The sequence below is a fragment of the Staurois parvus genome, unplaced genomic scaffold (assembly GCF_062004578.1).
Source record: "Staurois parvus isolate SC_StPar_1 unplaced genomic scaffold, SC_StPar_1.0 ptg001090l, whole genome shotgun sequence".
NCBI lineage: Eukaryota > Metazoa > Chordata > Amphibia > Anura > Ranidae > Staurois > Staurois parvus.
Genome location: NW_028318886.1, coordinates 2,324,513 through 2,346,860, shown reverse-complemented (window position 1 = coordinate 2,346,860; position 22,348 = coordinate 2,324,513). Strand labels below are relative to the sequence as shown.

Here is a 22,348-nt window from a genome sequence, read left to right as displayed (position 1 = left end):
TCACTCAATGAAATTGGAGGAGGAGCGATTTAGTTTGAAACTGTGTAGATGTTTCTCCACTGTCAGGGCGGCAAGGATGTGAAACTCACTTCCCCAATCGGTGGTGTCAGCGGGAAGTATTGCTAATTTAAAAAACCGCTTAGGCTTTTCAATAAGAAATGGAAAGATGGGGGTGTCTAAAAACTCTTGAAAATATATATATATATATATATATATATATATATATATATATATATATATATATAAAATTGACCTAAAAAATATATATATAGTTTCCATTTAACTGGTGTAATCCATAGCAGGCAATCAGACTTCTTTCTGCTATAGTCACATGAGTAAAGATGTATTCTAATTGGCTCCCATGATCTACAGCATCTACAAACTACCATGTAAGAATATAACTCATACTACACAAGGCTATTTATCTCTCAGGGGTGATTTAATGTGTCTAATTCTGTATGGCTTCTACATCACCGTTTACCCACACATGCACATATGGTATTTGGGAAAATACGCTGCATGTACAGTGCATGCACAGGAAAATGCAGAAGACATCTGAGTTTATGTGCATATGCCCACGGACAACCTTTCATTTATATTGGTGGCTGTACGCAGCACCTGTAGCTCCACAGGCACAGGTGGTGGAAATTTTATACAAGAAAACTTTTCAGCATGTAAATATCTTTGAGTATGGGACATTATAAATGACTGGGGGAAATTACATCTTTCTCTTTGCTAAACCATGTCTGATATGATTTGAATGCCAGTATAGAGTTGGTGTGCCCTCTAATAACAATTCAAAGGAGTTTAAGACTAAGAAGAAAGATTTTTCTAAGCATGGCATGTGATCCAGACTGCTTGTAGTAGGCCTTGGCCTATATGTCCATGAACATGGTTTTCATGCAGATTGGACAACAATCTCATAATTATGGCAGCAGCAGAAACCCTACAGCCAGCCACTGGTGGGAGGCAAAATCAATCTGACAGGTTTGAGAACCTTGTCCAATTGCTCTTCTTCCCCTCAAGATAAAACTGTCCTCTAAAGTCTGAAGCCACCTTAAACTATACCATCAATGTGTTATTTACATACTGGAAGGTGAAAGTGACTGATCACCTGAATCACAACATTAATAATCCTAGGCCACAATAAGCAGCCTAGGCCAAAGGGCACCTTTGGCCTTGTCATCGTAGATTAGTAGTACTTGTGTATGCTTGCAGAAGGTTCATATAGCCCACTGTTAATAAGAAGACATTTGAAAACAGAATAAATACCCAGCCAGGGGGACTACCTCATGTGATTACGATGCAGCGTACCTCCACCAGTTTTATTTCTTTCAACTAAGTATGCAGGAAGCTATGACAGGCATAGCAATGTCACCTTCCCATATACTACAAGGTATTACAGCACTGTTCTAGTAGTAGAACTTTTATATATTTATGTTTCATAGCTCTTTAATAGTCTGTGTTTTATATAGTCAGGGATTGTATTTTAGCTGTTATTTTCCGCTCAGAGTTCACACACTGGCAGACCAAACTGCAGCTGGTAAATATCTCTTCACAGAAGAACGTGGCTAGAAACAACGCAACGCGCTGTGCCAGCATGGGGGCGTCGAGTGCCAGCTCCCTGCTGCTGCCAGCTGAAGGAAATGGGGGAGCGGACACACTCCATGGTCTCTTTGTAACTCCTTCACTGCCAGGATGACCAGCAAAGGAACCACTTTATATGAAATTCAGCATCCTACATATCTATTTATTCACTGTCTGTCTATCTTTCTTTCTTTTATCTGGCTATTTTTCAATCAATCAATCTACAGTATCTATCTATCTATCTATCTATCTATCTATCTATCTATCTATCTATCTATTTATCCTATGCCTGTCTGTCCAGATATCTATCTATTTGTCTATCTATTCTTTTTCCATCTGTCCAGCTATCTATCTATCTATCTATCTATCTATCTATCTATCTATCTATCTACAGTATCTATCTTTGTTTCATTTCTCTTGCTATTTATCAATTTTATGTCTCTGCAGCTATCTATCTATCTATCTATCTATCTATCCTATACCTGTCTGTCCAGATATCTATCTGTCTATCTATTCTTTTTCCATCTGTCCAGCTATCTATCTAACCATCCATGCATTTTCTATTTCTCTTTCTTCAGGTCTATCTGTAAATCTGAAGTTGTTTCTCTCTTTATGTGTCTACCTGGGCTGACACTGATTATGTTAATAAGTAAATGTTTCAACTTCCAAACAGTACTATATTCATGGCTAAGATATAAGAATGGTGAAGAGTAACTATCATGAGTAAAGGAGGTTGCCATTGCTGACCTCTGCTTTATAGGTCTCATGCACACAGAACATTTATTTTCTGCCTTTAAACGCCCCTCTATGTTAGCCTATGTGTCCTTACACACATAGGCGTTTACAGGCAGAAAAAAAAACCCAGCAGAGCCAACACATTCAGGAAGGTGTTTTGTCACCAAAAAAATGCCCATTACGCCTAAGCGTGTGTAAACGTATCAAAATGTATCAAAATGCACCTAAGTGCAAGGCATGTTTAGTGCCATTGGCCATTGAAATGAATGAATGTTCAAGCGATCAGTTATTCTAATGGCCAAAATAAATTAATATTCTTGCAAATGGAATGAATGAATTCCTAAGCACTTGACGCTCCTAAAGGCATCAAGGGGAAGAAAAAGAAACATGCTGTGAATGAGACCTAAAGATGCCTTCAAGCAGAACTGTCCAGTGTAAGAAACCGCAAGCAGGCAGGCTTTTATTGCAGTAGAGACATGCACTGTCTCTTCTGAGATAAAATGCCCCTACATGCCTTCTAGCTGTCCTGTGAACTGAGTTGTGCATGGCCGGTGTCTGAGTGCCGGATGATGGCCTCCTGCGCATGCTCAAGAGCAACATCATCCCCAGTTGGCTATTGTATTGGCACTCAGAAGAAAATGATAGTTCTGGCGCAGGACAATTAGACAGGTAATTATTAAGCATTTAGTTCCACTTTCAGTTCTTTGAATCACAGATGTGGACAAGTATGTAAATAATGACTTCTGACTTTCCAGATCTGCACGCCTTTTCTAGATCAGTGACTCAGAAAGTATTATAAAACATAAATACATAACATGACTATGTAGCTCTTTCTTCTAAAATTGAGAATTATTTATAATCCATACAATACAGAATTCCAAGCATTCCATTCATCATGCCCAGAGGTCCGTAGTTCTGTGTGTGTCTGCATTTTCTTGTCTCTTGTATTCCTCTCTCCACCCCACTCCAGACATCCTTTTGCATGCCACTTCCATCCAACAATAAAATGAATGAGACTTTGGGGTCAATACATTTTAATTCGTTAAATGAAGAAAAATGCAGGATTGCAGACGGCATATAAAGATATTTATGTACAGGGAATAAGTGCTCCAGAGCTTCCCACTGCTAACACATCGCCTGTCAGCTTCCTGATGGATGCTGTTTGCTAGCTTATTTTGCAGGTCCCCATTACAATTAATATATTAATTTGTTTCTGTGGGTTTCGCACTGAGATTTGTTTACATTTGTCCAGCTCAGGTCAATACGCTTGTAATATTTCATCAAATGACAGAAAATCTGTTCAGCGACAGTCTTTTTTTGCTGATTCAATGTATCTGCAGAACATTGCGCTTCAAGTCTTCTCCCATCAAACATCTGCAGCACTTCTCCCACAATGCTCTTCAATTGACCATTGATTTATTGTTTACAGCGTAATCCTTTTATTGCATCTCGGTCAAGCATGTTTAACAAGGCAAAGAGCAATGTGCAAAGAACAGTAACCCCAAGATGCGATCAGGATGTATCACTCATTTAAAACCTGACCAATGGATACTGTAGAAAGCACATTATCGCTGCTATTTTCAAGGACTTCTAACCAGCCCATAGATTATGCAGTTTTCTTTCTTTCCACCATGGGTGGAAGGAAAGAAAATTGCTCAATTCCCAGGAATCCCTCCCGCAGCGCTATTGTGTGCTGCAGGTGGGGATTCTTCCCTGCGGGCAGAACAAAATATTAATTGTTGGTGGCTATATATATAGCTGCTGGTCGTGAACACATGAAAGAAATCCAAAAGGCTAGTAACAATGACTTTGATCGATGGATCAACTTCAGTACAACCAGCCTGCCCAAACTATAGATGGATCAAATCTCAGCCTGCCTCTGCTGAATCGGGCAAGATTCAATCTATCTATGGTGGCAATAAGGTTTATACACACAGGCATTAAAAATGGCAAATCAGTGCTAAGGATTGATATATGCCAAATACGTCCACAAAACCTGGTGAAGATCTGATGTGTTGAACCACAGGCAGTCACTTATACAATGTTAAAAATTAAAGCTGAACTCCAGGAAGGAGTTACAGTATATATACTGTGAAAAAAGGCCTTTTTGTTTGGCCAATTTTGTAATCAGGAACCAGTCATTCTAGCCACATGTATGACATCACTTTTCATCACTGCAGTTAAGAAATACAGAAACACCTCCCCAGACTACTAACTGGATGATGTAGAAACATCACCTTGTAATGTAGTAGAAACCAATCACTTATGCTGCACTGCTCACAAGTGCTCACAAAGGACAAGAGAGAGCAGAGGGACAGAGAGATGAGCTTATCAATCTCTTGCTTCTCCTTTCACTGTTCATCCACAGGCTGGGGGAGGGATAAGACCTGTATGTGTTACCCAACTATAGCAGATCAAAACCAGGTCTCCTGCCATGCCAGAGAGGGCTGTGATGCCTAATAGAGCTGGGTAAATTTCAGGATGGGATGGAAAAAATACAACTCTTTTAGCAGACAAAACAGACCTCACATATGCATTTAATCTGTGTATTTAGTGGTTTACATGGAGTTCTCATTTAAATAAAAAATATCCATTTTTATTAAACACATAACTGATTAAAATCGTGGGTTTTATATCTTTCTGAAGTTCAGCTTTAGCATGGCTTGAGTGTCTTTGAGTATTTTCCCCTCTTTATTATTGCACTGTTCTCCCCAGGAGTCACCCCTCCTCCCAGCTGCAAGAGTGCTGACCAGAAAAATGGCGGCATTTTTACACAGCGTGAGCTTCTGTTTCCAGTGCCTGTGTAGACAGTCATAATATAAGCCTGACATTTTATTTTCTATTTATACATATATTAAACACACGAATGGCCCACCAGTCCCCTTTTATAGCTATATACAGGAATCTTTCCTACTAGAACCAAGCAGGTGATTGTACAGTTTTTCATCAGTCTTTCCTGTCTCCATTGTGTCTGTCTGTCATAAGCGCTCTGGCTTGCACTCCATCGTGGAGGGTTTGCTCAAGGTATATACATTTTGTCAGTCTGTGTCACCATCCATGAATAGAAGATTTCTATGTCCATTGTATCACTGTCAGAATAAGGCAGTGAGATAGAGAATGATGCCAATGTAGAAAATGCTCGCCTTGTGGCAAGAAGTACCCGAGTCTTCATATATCCTTAAGTCTGGTGAAAGGTCTGCGTTTAGCTGTGACTGCAAAAACAAAAGGAAAGAGTTGTAAGAGGTATATGGCAAACCAATAGAATCCAACTGTAAAACGGGACATGAGATTTCCATAACACAGACCAAGATTACCACATCATATACATTTTCTATAAGATATGTAAAAACTCTGTTTAGAAAAATAATTGCCAAAAATAATTGAGTCCCTAAATTGACCAAACATGTCATAATCTCCTTAAATCTGTACAGTCTCATTTAGTTTTCTCAAATCTATATCATATAATGGCATACCTAAACAATGCACCCAATCTGCACTACATAGCTATTGGTGGATTTAACTGGAATATTTTAGGATTATACATCACCTGTACTTTTTAGCATAAGTTCCTTCATGAAGTTAGTGAAGGTAAAACTGGAGACATAAGAGGCCATAAAAGGGTTAATGAATGGAGCTTTTGAGAAGAAAGGGTGCCTATTTATTGCATGGACAAGACAGATGGGAAGGAGGAGCAGTAGGTAGGTCTCTGGGAAAGATGATCAGTCATTTTGCTAAATGAAAAGTTGCATCATCCACCCATCTGGATTTTGGTATGCTGGGGATAGAGTAAATAAAGAAAATTGCAACTGGAAGAAAAAGACTAGTAGTAAAATTGGCAGCTGAGGATCCCACTGGTGTAAAAGGGATTACCCATGGTGTGGTTTGTATTGATGGTGCTCCTCAAGACTAAGTTGTCATCAAGGCAGTTGGGTGCAGCAGGAGGGGAGGCTAAATATAGTGGTGGTTTATGTTGGTGTGCCTTCTAAGACCCTCTTCTGTTTTAATCATGCCAACTGGCAAAGAGTAGCTCATAGTTGGTATTCATATTTATAGGGTAAATATTTTATACAGTTGTTTTGGTCTATATATGTGTAAATCAGGGGTGCTCAACCTTTTGAAGAGCAAGGGCCACTTAAGTGATTTGGTAAACAGTTGTGGGCAACAATTAAATGGTTCAGAATTTCACATTTTTCATTTTGAATAGCATAATGAACATTTTCCTCCTGCAGCCTCTGAATACTGGCAGGAGGGAGAGGAGGAGAAGCTGGATTTAAGTGGTTGTAGGAGATGCACCAAACCCACAGGATATAATAGAAGTATATGGCTCCATGCAGCTAACCTGCAAGAAAGCTGCAAGTGCACTGCGCTGCACCCGTGGATCAGTGTCAAAGCAGCCTAATAGTTGTTAACCCTTTCATAAGTGCTAAAATGCTCACTACAAAAGCACTGTGTATGTGTTGTTTAATATACTGACCTTTTTTTCCTCATCCAGCTTCTGCTGGCATCACTCTCTGTTTCCAGGCTGCTAGACAGGTCCCAGGCAAAGTGCACATGATATCACTCCACTTGGGACAGGACCTGGTGCTACAGAGGAAGCATTGGCTTATACGGCTCCTGCTCCCTCCACTGCTGGCCCCAGCGCAATGCACTCTGATGCTTTGGGATGGTGAGTTGGCAAGCCCAGATTGCAATCAATGGGTTGCACTTCCCTGGTTTGAAGTTAAGGGCCACATCAGAAGGCTCCGAGGGCCACATGTGGCACGTGGGCCAAGGGTTGAGCTCACCTGGTGTAAGTTATGTTAATGACAGGACTGCTGAGACCAGTATACAATCTATATTGCATAGTGCTGTGTATTTTGTGGCGTTAATAGAGAATTGTGGGGGCTAAGCATATTTGACGAAGCCTCAAATCATATTGATATAGTACAGAATAAGAGTGTTAGCAAATGATCTTTTTGAGAATAAGAAAACCATAACAAAAGTAACAAAATGAGCACATAGGATATAGGATTCAGAATGGATTATGGATCTATAGGTCAGCATCAAGGTGTTGGGGACAGAATGAGATACAAAACACAGAAAGAAGTTGTCTGTGAAGGTTGTCATTTGTCCAGTTCATGGTGTATCTAGTAGTAGTTAGTACCATTCAGCTGGACTTCATCTGCATAGGTGTTGTATTCAATTCAATATATTTGATTTATACTATATGGTTAAAGCAGGAATTTGTCATCAAATTGCTAAAATTCCATTATGTGTGGAAGACAGGTTGTGTGAAAAGCCCCAGGCCCTAAAGAAAGGATTTAGCAGTCTTTCCACACCTTATGGAAAAGGGAGACACAAAAAAGGCCATCTACATCAAACTGGAACAACCATCCCTGAATGGGGTGTGGGGCTTAAACACCATCTGTCTTCTACATATAATGCCATTGTAACAGCTTTACCCTGGCGATTTGACAACAATTTACACCTTAAGCATAAAAATCGAGGAATCGCCACCTTTGCAGACTTCCTGACAACAAGGATGTGATTTTGTAACTAGAATATGGGGTGTGGCGGACCGCCTTGCACCCTGCCTAGGTGCTTCCATGAGAGAATTGCTTCCTCACCGCTGGGACACAGGACCAAGGCATTATAGCTGGGCATTCTACCCAAGAACTATACAACACTAGCTTAGGTGCAACTGGAACTCTTTACTGAACAGAAATACAGGTTTTTATACACTTCAGAAATAGGGACAGTCCCCACATGAACAATAAAAATAAATATTACACATTGTAATAAACATCCCACGCTGATTAGGTAATGAAGTAAAGTTGACACAAGTCTTATCCTATTATGTAGGAACATCCAGGAGGATTAGCCAACAGAAAGAAACAATAGATTTCTCAACTACCTCAATTAAAAATGGGAGAAAGACACAACAGTAAACCTCAATAAACAGATTACAGCAAGAGACCTCAGCCTCAGTTTGTTTTGAGCTGATTATATTAACATCTGCTCTGAGTCTAGGAGGAGATTTGAAGCAGTCAATGCTTGTTTTGGCACAGAGACCCCACATCTGTATCCAGGTCTTCCAGTTCTCAGAGTCTGTGTGGTTTGGGAAGACATGGACTTGAATCTGAAGTAAAAATACTCCAAAAGGTCCACCAGGCACATACCTTCCATAGAATAGAGCCCCTTCAAACGCCAGGGCCCATAGTCAGTAGGCAAGATGCTAGTCTGCAGTCCCCTCCAAAAGAACCAGCACATGTATCGGTGTTCCATGGAAAGGTCCCGATCTCTTCTTGCGATCCAGACCTTTCTGATCATGTGACCGCTGTGGCAGCCAATCACGGTGGTCACATGACCCTAAACCCTGCCCAGCCTCCCAGCATCAGAAACCCCTTAGAGGACCAGGAGGCACTGGCACTAAAGGGTTAAGAGCTGATTTACACATGTGTGGTGCGGATTGAAGCTCAGGTTTCTCAGTTAATTGATACAGTAGTGGTTCATCGGTTCATATCAGGTTTACATCAAGTTCAGGACAGGATTAGCTCTCAGGATCTTATCTTGTTCACACACATGCCGTTTAGAGATGGTGTCCATAAATGTCAACAGCCTGTAATCCACACCTGAACCTGACCGCACTGCTCAGAAGTCAGACACGACTCTTTTTCAAACCTCACTGAATGCGCAGCGCCAGTGCACCAAACATATGTGAACAGGCACCATAGGAAGCAATGCTATTTCACATGTCATGCGGATTGGATGCTGTTCAAAAGGCATCCAATACGCATATATGTGAACCAGCAGAAGAGTCTGTGCTACCTGTGTGGATATAAATGTTAGGATATTTCCTGACTTATTGGAACTGAAAAAGTGGCTTGCAGAAGGTAGAACCCTCATCAAAATTAGAGAACACGTCCAGTTGAAGGTGGTTGACAACTACTAGCTACATAAAGAATTTGTAAAATGCAGAATCAGGACATAGGAAAAGACAGGCTGTAGAGATAAGAACTGGCATTTAACAGAATGAGAGAGTAAAGTAGAGAATAAAGGTGTAAAGGACCCATTAAAAGTACCGAGCACCGTATGAAGATGTACATGCTGAACCAGGATATAAGGAATCAAATAGAGCTATAGAACACTGAATTGGGTTTAGGGAACAAAATTAGCGTAAAAAAGCACAGACTGAGGAGCCTGAAAACAGAAAGAGCATACAGGTTGCCTACAGAGAACAGAATACAAAATGGGGACATACATAATGAAAATGACAGTGTGAAACAGTGAATAGGATAGAATAACAGAAGTATACAGCTCACAATGGGTAAACAATACAATGCTCCATACAAAAGCGAAAACAGGGAATAAAGGAATAAAATACAAACTAGGCAAACTAACAAAGGAGTAAAACACGGAATGAGGGCATGCACTACATGCACTGTGATTACCAAACAAAAGAGTTAAAAAATTCATAAATGCACATAGGTAGATTATAATGAGTCTTCTAGAACCCAGGAACATAAGTGTAGTGTGCAGGGTACATTTCCAAAACACAAGAGTTCTCATTATCAAAGTATTTTATAATAGCAGCCTAAAGGCAACCACGCTCTTATTTACAGTTGTCATCTTTGAATTCAATTAGGAATCTCCTGCTACTGGGTAACCCAGACTGGCACCACAGAAGGCAATATATACAAAGGATCTAACCCTTTTCTATTCCATCCAAAACTAAAAAAAAATGGTTAAAAGGTTTTGGGGCTTCAGATACACTTTAAGATAATAAAATAATTGTTTCTTGTTTTTTTTTGGGGGGGGGGGAGAGGTGGCAAACAAGGCATACTGTCTTATTTTTGGGCAAAAAATACATATCAAGATGAAAAAACTGTTATTTTTCTGGCTTGACTAGTGTTAGTTTTAAAACAAGTACCATTACTGTAGATGTAAAGTGAACATTATAGTGTGTACATACTGCCTTGCAGTACAGTGATTAGCACTTCTGCCTAACAGCACTAAGGTTGTCAGTTCAAAACCCAACCATGGCACTACCTGCATGGAGTTTGTATGTTCTCCCTGTGCCTTCGTAGGGTTTCCCCTGGGTACTCTTGTTTCCTTCCACATTCCAAAGACATGCTGGTAGGTAAAATGGCCCTAGTATGTGTATGTTTGAATGTGCGTGAGGGACCTTAGATTGTAAGCTCCTTGAGGGCGTGGACTGATATGTAAATGAAGGTGCTATTAGTGGGATGAAAAAAGAGAGGGGTGTTGGGAGGCTGGGGTGGAGGGCTCTCTGGGGAGGAGGTGGAGGGGACCTAGGATGCTCTTTGAGAGGGAAAGGGGAGCTCTGGGGCTGAGTTGCTCCTGCCACCCTCCGCATACTCACAATTTAGATCTCCTTCTCAACGACCCACGAATGAAGGCAGCTTCTCCTTCTTCCTGTCTCTGGTCACGTAGTATGTCATTTGGCAAGAGAAGACTGGAAGAGGGGCAGCTCGTCCTCACTCCCCAGCACTACTGTACTGAGAAGCCGGTTGATTCTCCATGGGGGCCCCCTCTACCTGTTCCTTCTGTCCAAAGTAAACTGCCATAGGAGTGAGGAGAGAGTGGAATCCACCCTCCAGTACCTATCCTGGTCCCTGCTCTGCAACAGGAGAGATAATGCAGTCACTCTTATCAATCACCAGAAAGCTGGAAATCTAAGCCCAGCACCCAAGAGCTGGTAACCCAAGCAAAAAGCCTGTATCTCTGGGCGAAAGTTGGCAAGTTCCCAAGTAGGTGCCAAGGTAAGTGAAAACTATCTATATAAAGATATTAAAAATGCTGCGCCCTGGGTACAGTTTAACTTATGTCATGAACAGACTAAAGTTTACCTCTTTGATCTACACCTGAATGAAACAGAATAAGAGCTGATTCACACATGTGCGGTGCGGACTGAAGCTCAGGTTTCACAGCTAACTGACACAATAGATGAGAACAAACCACTTCCAATCTGCTGCACTCCAAACAATCCACTTTATTGAACTAAGATAAAACCAATACAGACAGTGGAAATACAATATATAAATACAATACACATTATTAAGCTCTGTCTTTATCATGAATTGCGTTTACCTGCCAGTCCCCCATTCTATTTCCACTGTCTGTATTGCTTTCATCCTGGTTCAATAAAGTGAATTGTTTGGAGTGCAGCCGATCGGAAGTCATTTGTTCTCAACTATGCAGCACATGAGCTAGGCTAGCACCTACAGGAGGAGTTGTGCTTGGAGATTGAGAGTATCTCTATCTTGAGCAGCGGTAAATATATAATTTACACAGTAGTTATTCAGCGGTTCATGTCAGGTTTACATCAGGTTCGGGACAGGATTAGCTCAGGATTTAAATCCTGTTCACACATACAGTATATGGTTTAGAAATGGTTTCCATAGAAGTCAATAGCCTGTAATTAACACCTGAACCTGAAGGCACTGCTCAGAAATCGTACATGACTCTTTTTCAAACCGCACAAAATCTGCACTGAATCCACACTGCCAGCGCACTGGACATATGTGAACAGGCACCATGGGAAGCAATGTTATTTCACATCTCAAAGTGCCATTTTACGTGGGACTGGCTGCAGCTGCTCCTTTGATGCAGATTCTAATTGGAGCCAGGCAGCCATAGCAGGGAAGAGGGACAGGGCACAAGAAATATACCTAAAGCTGGCCACACACTAGTAGAACTTTCATGCTAAAATTCTCAGTACATTTGATGGCTTGATGAATGTCGTTTGAAAGTACTTCAAAACTTAAGTATAATTATAAACTCATGCTCTGCTATACAATACATATAATAATAGAAGAGATTCGATTGCTGCACTCACTCCCCAAGTGTACTCTCACTCAAAATAAATAAATAAACAAAAATGTGGTGCGCTAACTCCTCATAAAAATAAATAAAATTAAATATAAATAATAATTATTATTATTTTATTTTTATTTTTCTGAGTTAGTGCACAACACATTTTTGTTTATTTACTTCAGAACCTAGTTTGCTTTTAATTTTTGATTTTGGAACAAATGAACTAATACCACATGCACTGTTTGTTTCTTTCAGGAAAATTTTCTATCCTGCTGCTTTGAATATTCTCATCACTGCATTAAAAAAATGAATTACAATTTGACCCCACTAATAATTAGAAAATGAAAAATGTTTTAAATGTTTTTTTTTTCATTTTCAATATAAAGGATAAGTTCACCTTTTGGGCAAAAATAATAAATGCACATTTTTTTGCAGGTAAAATGTGCATTTATTATTTTTGTCCAAAGGAGCCTGGAAATCATTGCACCAGTGATCAGTAGATCGCTGATGCCATGCAGGTCTCCTGCAGACCTGTCAGAATATCTGCTTGCTGTACGGGATGTACTGCCAAGCAGATATTCTGACAGGCAGCTTCAATGAACTACCACGGCTCTCCACAGCGCCGTGGTAGTTCATTGAAAACTACAAGCCCACAGCCGCTAAGGCTGCCGGGACTTGCAGTCCATTCATTCATGGAAGTCCATGAATGATTGACGCAGCTGTGTGGGCGGAGTCCATCATGGCTGCGCTGTTTTCAAATCTGACAGATAGTACAGGGAAACATCTCCCTGTACTATCTGTCAGAAGGAGAGGGGGTGGTGGACACAGCTCCAGCTATGGGAACATATTACATGTTCCACCATAAAAACATGTGGAACATGTAACATGTTCCCAAAGGTGAATTTATCCTTTAGCCCTCATGTACACTGGATGTTTAGATAACGCTGGTAAGGTTAGCTGTGTAAAGTCACGTTAAAAAACGTGAGTTTTTCAGCTTTTTTAGCCTTTTTGCATTAGCGTTTAGTGGCGTTTTGATGCGAATAGTGGCGTTTTTCTGCGTTTTTCCGTGTTTGCATTTTTTAGGGGATTTTTTAATAAAAAAATACATTTTGGTGGTAAAAAAAAAGTCCAAAACCGCCGGTTTGCAGCGTTTTACCACGTTTTGCCGCATTTTTCATTTACAGCTAAAAAACTCCTCTAGAAACCAGCTAGTCCTGGATTTTTTTTCCAGCCAAAAACCGCTCCCGCCAAATAACGTTGATTACAGTCTATGTGTGCATGGACACATAGGATAACATACTGAGGGGTTTACTAGCTGTAGAAAAAAATGTCAAAAGTCAAAAGGAGCAGCTGTAAAAACGTCAAGTGTGCATGAGGGCTAATAAACAAAATTCTACTATCCTAGCCAGTTTTTTAGGACACATCTGCTACGTGTAAGGTCCAAAACAGGTTAATCTGATAGCATTTTGGAGTCAGGATTGCCTTTCCATTCTTCCTTTGTTGGAAAATTGACAAAAGTTACCTAGAGGCTTTTCATTTGTCTTCTTCTGTACCAAAGCTGTAGGAGTTTGAAAGGGTAAATGTGAAGGTTATCATTCCTCCTAATTATATAACTACGGAAAACTTTGATATTAAAAAAAGTTAACGTGATTTCTATTACAAAGGTACAATAATAAAAAGCGTACCTCAGAAACACAGATTGTGAGTTCCGGGGAGCTGGCATTCTTCATATCCTGCAACCAGAAATTATAGATTTTTAAAGCACACCGGCTACACCTCGCACAATGGTAGAGATCATTTTATGAACAATAAGAAGAGTAAAAAATCCGCTCCAGGTGAGTGCCGAATCTCATAACCCCTCCACAGACATGCAGGTGCTGGCCTGATCCGTGATCACAGATGCAATGGAAAAACAGAATAATTGGCTGCACAAACAGCAATGTGGAGAATGAAATCCTTTATTGGAATCCTTTATATGCAATATGATAAGAACATGACAGCTCCAAGACAGGACAGAGGAGCAGTAGACCTGTCTTGGAGCTGTCATGTTATTATCATATTGCATGTAAAGGATTCCAGTAAAGGATATCATCCACCACATTGCTGTTTGTGTGGCCAAACATTCTGTTTTTCCAATGAACAACAAGAAGGAAGCAGTTCAAAGGGACCAGGTGAAGTCTTTGCTGATATTTAAGTTTGTGTCCATCAGATGAGTTGCTCCCTTACCTCTGTGAGTGATCCATGTGCTGCTTACCTGGAGAGAGTTGCACATAGCGGGGTTGGCCTCATAGAGGGTATTGCTGTCACTCTGGTTGTCTGGCAGAAGGTTTCTCCTCTCAGCCCAGGAAGAGATGGTGGTTTGAGGGGTTCTAGGGCGGTTCTGTTTGTGGACAACATCTGTTCCATTGCCAAAGGCTTGTATTGCATTTTCTAGTAGGTCAAGAAAAAGCTTTATCAGACTAGCTTGCAACAAAGGGGGTTTTAAAACGTATATTTCCAAGGTGTAAGTAGCCACTTTGTAAGATCAGACCAATGGATTTTAATCTGTTCTTTTTTTTTGTTAACAGAAGGAATGTTTATTGAGACATAGCACCAATGTACATATGAATCACAGTAACAATACAAAAAGATTCACAAGCTTCAACAATCCTAGATTGTACGCTCCGAGGAGCAGGGCCCTCCTATCCCTCTTGTATTGAACTGTATTGTTGCTGTATTGTCTCCCGTTACATTGTAAAGCGTTGAGCAAACTGTTGGCGCTATATAACTCCTGTATAATAATAATAATAGATATCAAAACGGATAGTAAATGGTACATGAAGCACATAGTCAAGCAGAGGTTATCCAGAGAACCCAAACAACATGTTCCAACGTAAGACTACATTTCAAGGATACTATCCAAAACCTTTTCATTCCAACCTTCCAATCGCAGGGGTTAAAAAGAGAAGAAAAAAAGGGAGGAAGGGAAGGGGGGAGGGAGAATGAACAGGAGTAGGGAACTGGGATGGGGGAGGACCAGTGGGGGGGGGTAAAAGAGACAAGTGTGGGACGCATAGAACAGAATACAAAAAAATAGGTAAGGAGGGGCCATCACCTATATACACCCCAAAGGAGGTTTCTTACAACTAAAGAAAAATGATCCATAGCCAGAGTATTACATTGTGAGGTTCCTAGCTTCTACCTAAGAGGACCATATTTATTGAATTTTTTAGGGCAGTTGTGCCCCATGTAGGTCACCTTGTATAGGGGTAGGGTGCCATTGATCATAGATTTCCATGCGGAGACCATTTGGGACATCTTCTATTTAGACAAAATAGTTTTCCTTGCATAATATGTAGCATACCAAGTAGAAGAATCAGGGGATGCACCATAATTTTGACTCCACTAATTGCATCAATGTTGGCAACCACCGCCCGCCAAAAGTTTTGAAACAGCGAACAGGACCAGACCATATGGATACATTTCCCTACCTCTCGGCTACACTTAGGACAGGTATCCTCATTAGTATGGTAAATGGCCAATTTAATATGATGTTTAAATATCAGTCAAAACTTTTCTAGATATGTTATCTAAGTAAAACATTCTAGAAAAGATCCATGGCAGAGCATTTGTTTCTCTGTCCATTCCTTGGTGCCTGTTGTGCCCCTGTGTACAGTGATTTATTTACCCGTCCATTTACCAGAAGGATCAATGTTACTTAGATCAGGATGAATGCATCTCCAGGGCTTATAGCTATAAGCTGTTAGTATTTTTTAATGTGTTGTCCATATACACAGGCAGCTCAAGTTTAACAGATGCAATCAATGCCCATGTCCTAGATGCAATGTGGGCTTATTTATACAATAACTATATTATATTTTGTGTTTTTTATTACAGAGCAGTAGTAGTAGAGTATTTTACAGTGTTAGTTATGGATTTATGCACAAAGTTTGAAATTTAAGTAAAACTCTCTTTCACAAAGATATTAAAGTTACAAGTTTTCTGGGTGTCTTAGCTCTCCTTCTTCAGGCTTTATACATTTCAAGCCTGATGAATGAATGTAAGTCCTCCTGAAAGCTTGCATCTTTAATAACTTAAAGTGATACTAAAGTCTTTTTTTAAATACATAACAAACATGTCATACTTACCTGCTCTGTGCAGTGGTTTTGCACAGACCAGCCCGGATCCTCCTCTTCTCAGGTGCCCCGCTGATGCTCCTGGCCCCTCCCTTCTGTTGTGTGCCCCCATAGGAAGCAGCCTGCTATAGAGGCACCTGAGCAGGTGCACTCCTGAGTGTGTCCATTCACACAGAGAGCTCTCCTGATTGGCTCACTGGCCGTGATTGACAGCAGTGTATGCCAATGGCTCCCACTGCTGCCTCAGCCAATCAGAAGACAGAGTCCCCGGATAACCGAGGCTCTCGTGAACATCACTGGATCGAGAGCGGGCTCAGGTAAGTGTTGGGGGGAGGGGGCTGCTACACACTGAAGGTTTTTTTTACCTTCGTGAAGAGAATACATGAAGGTAAAAAACCTTGAGCCTTTAGAGCCACTTTAAAGTGTAATCTATGATCAAAATATAAAGTCATATATTCATTTCCACAGTGTATTTTAATAGTTTGTAGTCGGCTCCTATTAATCTGAATGATCTTGTAAACTTTCGTTGTGAAGATCCCACACATTTACTGCCTTGAAGAAGTGCAAAAACGCACAAAACCCCACCTGTATAACTGCTTCCATAAGCACTTATTAGGTGTGAATGAAGGTAAGACTACCAGATCCTTGTAATAGAAACAGGGATATTAACTCCCCTCTTCTCCTTTTAAAAATTTCACCAAGTACTTCAAAAAGTCCTTTATATTACTTAACCACTTGCCTACCAGGCACTTTTACCCCCTTCCTGCCCAGGCCAATTTTCACCTTTCAGCGCTGTTGCGCTTTAAATGACAATTGCGCGGTCATGCAACACTGTACCATATGACATTTTAATCATTTTTTTTCAAACAAATAGAGTTTTCTTTAATCACCACTGGGGTTTTTAGTTTTTTTGCGCTATAAACGAAAAAAGACTGAACATTTTTAAAACAAAATTCATTTTTCTTCATTTCTGTTAACATTTTGAAAATAAATAATCTTTCTACACAAATCTAGGCCAAAATGTATTCTTCTACATGTCTTTGGTGAAAATAACCCAAATCAGTGTTTATTATTCAGTTCATAATAAAGTTATAGACGCCACAAACTATGGTATATATCTAAAAATTGATAAATCTTGATGTACTGACAGCTGATCTAATTTCTTGAGGCCCAAAAAGAACAGGACAATACAAATACACCCAAAATGACTGCTTTACAGAAAGTAGACAGACAGTCTGAGGTATTTCGTAAGAGGCATGGCGAGTTTTTTGAAGTTGTCATTTTTTGTCATAATTTTGTGGAAAATGTTAACAATTTGTTTTTTACACACTGTCACCAATGCAGTACAGTGTCATCATATAAATGGCGCAGTGATGATCAGGAACACACACTGGCGACAGTATGTAAAAAAAAAAAAGAAAAGATATTTTTTATTTTTATTTTTTTTAATTTTATTACATTTTAAAAAAAATGTTTTACTATTTTTTTTTCTACTCCTGTGACCAGAGCAATACAATGTTACCATAGTAACATTGTATTACTCTGGGCAAGTGATCAGTATTTTTTTTTTTTTTTTACACATTATGATCACTTATACCAACAAATTACATTGGTATAAGCAAGCATTTTTACTGAATGAAACTGATTCATTCAGTAGTTTTTGTTGTAATCAGCTGTGATTGTCCATAACTGATCACATGCTACAGATGGGCTGTGATTGGCCCAGTCTGTACATGTGATCACTGTGACCAATCACAGCTTGCAGCACAGATTTAAGCAGTGAATGACATGAAAGGAAGCCATTCATTGTTTACAACTGTCATGTAATCTGCTGTGATTGGTCACAGCGATTACGTGACACTGGCAGCAGGTAGGAGTAGTGATCTGTCATCGACCATGTCTCGTGGACACAGCCAGTGACAGATTGTGCCGGAGCGCAGCCTGTGGGGCACGCGTGAAGCGCGATCAGGGGAGGACGTCATATGACGTCCTTCCAGGATAATAATTCCCGCTCGACAGGAAAAAGTTAAAAGGTAACTCCACTTTTGTGGGAAAAAAATGTAAATAAAAATAATAATATAGCATATACAATTGCTACACTAGTCATACTGCAATTGAATGTTATTAAAAATTATATTTTCTATTCAATCTCCAATGTTCTGTAAAATCCAATGCAATATCGCAACCTGGAGGTGTTCTGTACACAGATGGTGTACAGAACACCCTCCAGAAGTGTCATTTCCTGCTTGTGTGATTGGCTTACTGATTTACCCAGAAGTCTGCACTAAGATACAAGCCAAGATTTTAGGCATCCCTGCAACAAAAAATGTAGATTTTGCTGAGATACCCCTAAAAGGAAATCACCTCTAAAGAGATGCAGACCCTGCCTTTTTCCCCATCAGACCCCCGCCTGTGCAGCAGCTGGTTTTTAATTATTAAAATCACACTCACTTTGCTCATGGACACAAACAAACATATAGTTATTTCTTCAAAATAACAAAAGTTAGAAATCCCCACATTTCCCTGCAGGAGCAAATTGGATCATGCTTTGCTGGTTTTTTTTTTTGCCTTTCTCTGGATTAACTGTAGGTATAGAATTATAACTTTTCTTTTTTTTTTTTAATGGTTGAACTGGATGGATTTTTGTATTTTTTCAGCCAGACTAACTATGTAAATCTGCAACAAGCTTTGTTAAAAATCCCTGCAATATATATAGATCACCCATCAAAACTGGAGTTACTCTTGAACATCTTCCTTGTTCCATACATATTAAAATAAAATATAGCCTACTTACGCAGACAGCGGTTCTGAGTGAACTCTTTTAGGTATAGTTCACACTGAGTCTCCTGATCTCCACTACCCTTACAAGAACACCAGGGCCCAATGGAAAGTAAATGGGGGTCCGAGTCCAGGAAGTTCAGAGCTACATCATACCCTGTGGGAAAAGGAACAGTAATGCATACTGAGTCTTAAAAGCTAAGGATGGCAATACAATATACTGTGCAGAATTATTATTATGCTGGGATTAGCCACACTACAAAGATGACTTACCGATCAGCCCTGCATAAGCTCCAAGACATGCTGAGTAGTTATCGCGCACACAACCGCTCGCAGTCTGAGTAGAGCTCTTACAGTTAGTAACAAAGTCTGCCAACCGAGACCTGTAAGTAGAGCAGTACAAAGCTGAAAAATCATGAATATGTAGTGTATGCAGGTAAAAGCAGATAAATGTTTTTTTTTTTTTTAGTGTGGAATGGTTAGATCCACTGGTCTTTGTTGATGTGATCCTCAGGAATTTATTGCTAAAAAAAAGTGCACTAGGTAACTAGGAACATTAACTTTAGTAAACAACTAATAAAAGAAAATACTTTGCAATTAAACAACATATTAGGTAAATTGGGCTCTGTAGTGACCATCTCTTGCCTGTAAGTTTGGGGAAGGGAGGTGACTTACAGGCGGGGCATTATAGTGAGAACACAATGCAGGGGGGGGAGGAAGTTAGGGTAACAATAATTTGTGCTTGGACCGAGAGCTTTGTGGAGGTGGAGGGATGGGAGGCTATTTGTGCTGGAAAGGTTGAGGGGGAGGATATGTAGGAGGAGGAATGGGAGCGGGGACATTTGCTAGGAGGGAGGATTGGGAGGGATATGTGCTAGGAGGGGGGATTAGGGGGGATATGTACTAGCAGGGGGGATGGAGGGGAATGTGTACTAAGAGGGGGACTTGGGGGGAAAATGTACTGGGAGGGTGGATTCGGGGGGGTATGTGCTAGGTGGGTTTGGAGGGGGGAATATGTACTAGGAGGGGGGGATTGAGGGGTATATGTACTAAGAGGGGGGATTGGAGGGTATATGTACTAGGAGGATGGATTGGGGGTGTGGCGATTGTGCGCAATAGAGGCATGGATGCTGTACATGACAAGCCATCTTGTTAGGTCGTGGCCATGTTGTCTCTCCTGTCCTCCCTCCTCCCTTTTGAATGGAATGTGGGGCTGTGGGTGGACGGAGGTTAGGAGTGCCTCTTGTCCTAGATAAACACAGCTAGATAAACTCCAGGGCTGTAAACCCCTAATTAGTCTGGTTCCAGGGGGTCTGCTTGAAAACCACTTTCCTCTGCCCGATCGTAAAACAATAACTCAGTCAGTCATGACCTGTTAGGCCATTAGAGCTAGAGTGTGCCATAAAACATACATTCTACATGAGTCATTTTTCATACAAATTCATAATTTCAGCAGGAACTGGGCACCTTAATATGAAGTACATAATCGGATAGGTCATTTTAATATGAGTCACATGACACCTTGCATCCCTAGTTTAGCACCTACAAAAGAAAATAAGCAGTCTCTTTTATCCGGAGTGACAAGATATGTTAAGTTTGGCATATGTGAGTTTAGAATATAATTCTAAATATTAATCTGCCACTTGCTAGGATGCTACCTGTACCTATTGAAGGTTATTGATCTTAGTATGAAATTGTAAGGGATTTGGTCATAACATTGGTTACCTCCTAACACCCATGCCCAAACTGGATGATTGTCCATTTGTTCTCAGGAGAAACCCCTTTGAGATGATAGAAAAAGACTGACAGCCTGGAGAAAAATGAGCTCTCCTTTAACATCGATCAGCAACCATCTCAGAGACTTGAGAGCAAAGCAGCCTTTTCTTCAGACACTTGGACTCTGCTCAAACCAAGGACTTTTGCAAGTATTCTGCCTTCTGAAACTTCTTTCTTTTATTTCTCTGTTGTTTTATTGCTCTCTTTATATCTTTGTTACATCTTTTTCTGTAAATATTTTAATTGCACCATTTTGACCTTTTTAGTAATAAATCCTATTTTCTGAAAAGTGTTGAACTGTCTCTAAAGCTTTTAACCACTTCCTGTCCAGACGTTTTCACCCCCTTCCTGTCCAGGCCAATTTTCAGCTTTCAGCATTATCACACTTTGAATGACATTTGCGCGGTCATGCAACACTTTACCTATATGAATTTTTTAGCATTTTTTTGAGACAGATAAAGCTTTATTTTAGTGGTATTTATTCACCCCTGGGATTTTTATTTTTTTTGCTATTTAAATGAAAAAGTTCAAACATTTTGAAAAAAATTGTTTTACTTATAAAATGTTGCAAATAAATAATATTTCATCATAAATCTTGGCCAAAATTTATTCGGTTATCTTTTTAGTAAAAAAAAAAAAAACCAAATTAGTTTATAACCAAAAATTATAATTAAAAAAAAAAAATGTTTACATTTTTTTTTAATATATTATTATTTATGTTTTTTTTTTTTTTTTTACTTACTGTCACCCTAGCAGTACAGTGTCGCCAGTGTCACCCCACAAGTAGACACTGTACTACTTGTGGGGTGTGATGTTTTTTTTTATTTTACACAGATTGCTTTTACACCCATAAAGGCTGTAAAAGCAATAATTTCTCTTTCTCTCAGGTTGCATTCTTACAGCCATTGAGAACTACTGAGTGAGCTGTGATTGGTCACAGCTTGTCACATGGTACAAGGCTGTTGTGAATAGCCTTGTACCATGTGACCTCTGTGATCATTCACAGATTTCACATGTAGTAAGCAATGATGTCACAAGTGACATCTTGCTTACTACTCTGCATATGATCACTGATTGGCCAATCAGGAAGGGGAATTTTTACAGTGTTTGGAGAGAATTTTGGCTTGCAGAGGGAATGTATGTTTAGGGGATGAGCATGCTAATCAGCACTATGGATTTTTTTTGAAAGGGAGGGATTTATGCTGAGACATGATACTCACATATCGAGGGAGTGTAGTGTGTCATTCTCTCCATGAGCACTAGATGACCTTGCCTTGGCACTGTCCACACTGCACACAGGGTACTCAGCAGATCTCCTCCTCCCCACAAAGCATATAGCTGAGATCTGATATCTCCATACAAACACAGCCTAAATCTGTACAGTGTGTACCTGGCTGCTATGTTGCAGTTTTGACTTGCAAAATTCTCAGTCAGAATGGCAGCTGCAGTAGCCATCTACGCACTGTGCAGATGGAGGCTGTGTCTGTAAGGTAATCAAATCTCAGCTATGTGCTCTATGTGGGGGAGGGGATCTCAGTACC

The 22,348-nt window shown here is 40.1% G+C and overlaps 1 protein-coding gene across 1 annotated transcript in view; it reads right to left on the bottom strand.

Annotated features, from left to right (window-relative positions):
* Positions 1 to 3,339: 3,339 nt before the first annotated feature.
* Positions 3,340 to 22,348, bottom strand: part of GFRA2 (GDNF family receptor alpha 2) — a 142,665-nt gene continuing 123,656 nt past the window's right edge. Inside the window, exons 5-9 of the mRNA XM_089658722.1 lie at positions 19,305 to 19,414; positions 19,048 to 19,188; positions 14,393 to 14,568; positions 13,824 to 13,871; positions 3,340 to 5,534 (exon numbers count right to left, since the gene is read on the bottom strand). Coding sequence (XP_089514848.1) covers positions 5,415 to 5,534; positions 13,824 to 13,871; positions 14,393 to 14,568; positions 19,048 to 19,188; positions 19,305 to 19,414 — 595 coding nt within the window. The 3' untranslated portion in view covers positions 3,340 to 5,414. The remainder of the gene's footprint in view (positions 5,535 to 13,823; positions 13,872 to 14,392; positions 14,569 to 19,047; positions 19,189 to 19,304; positions 19,415 to 22,348) is intronic.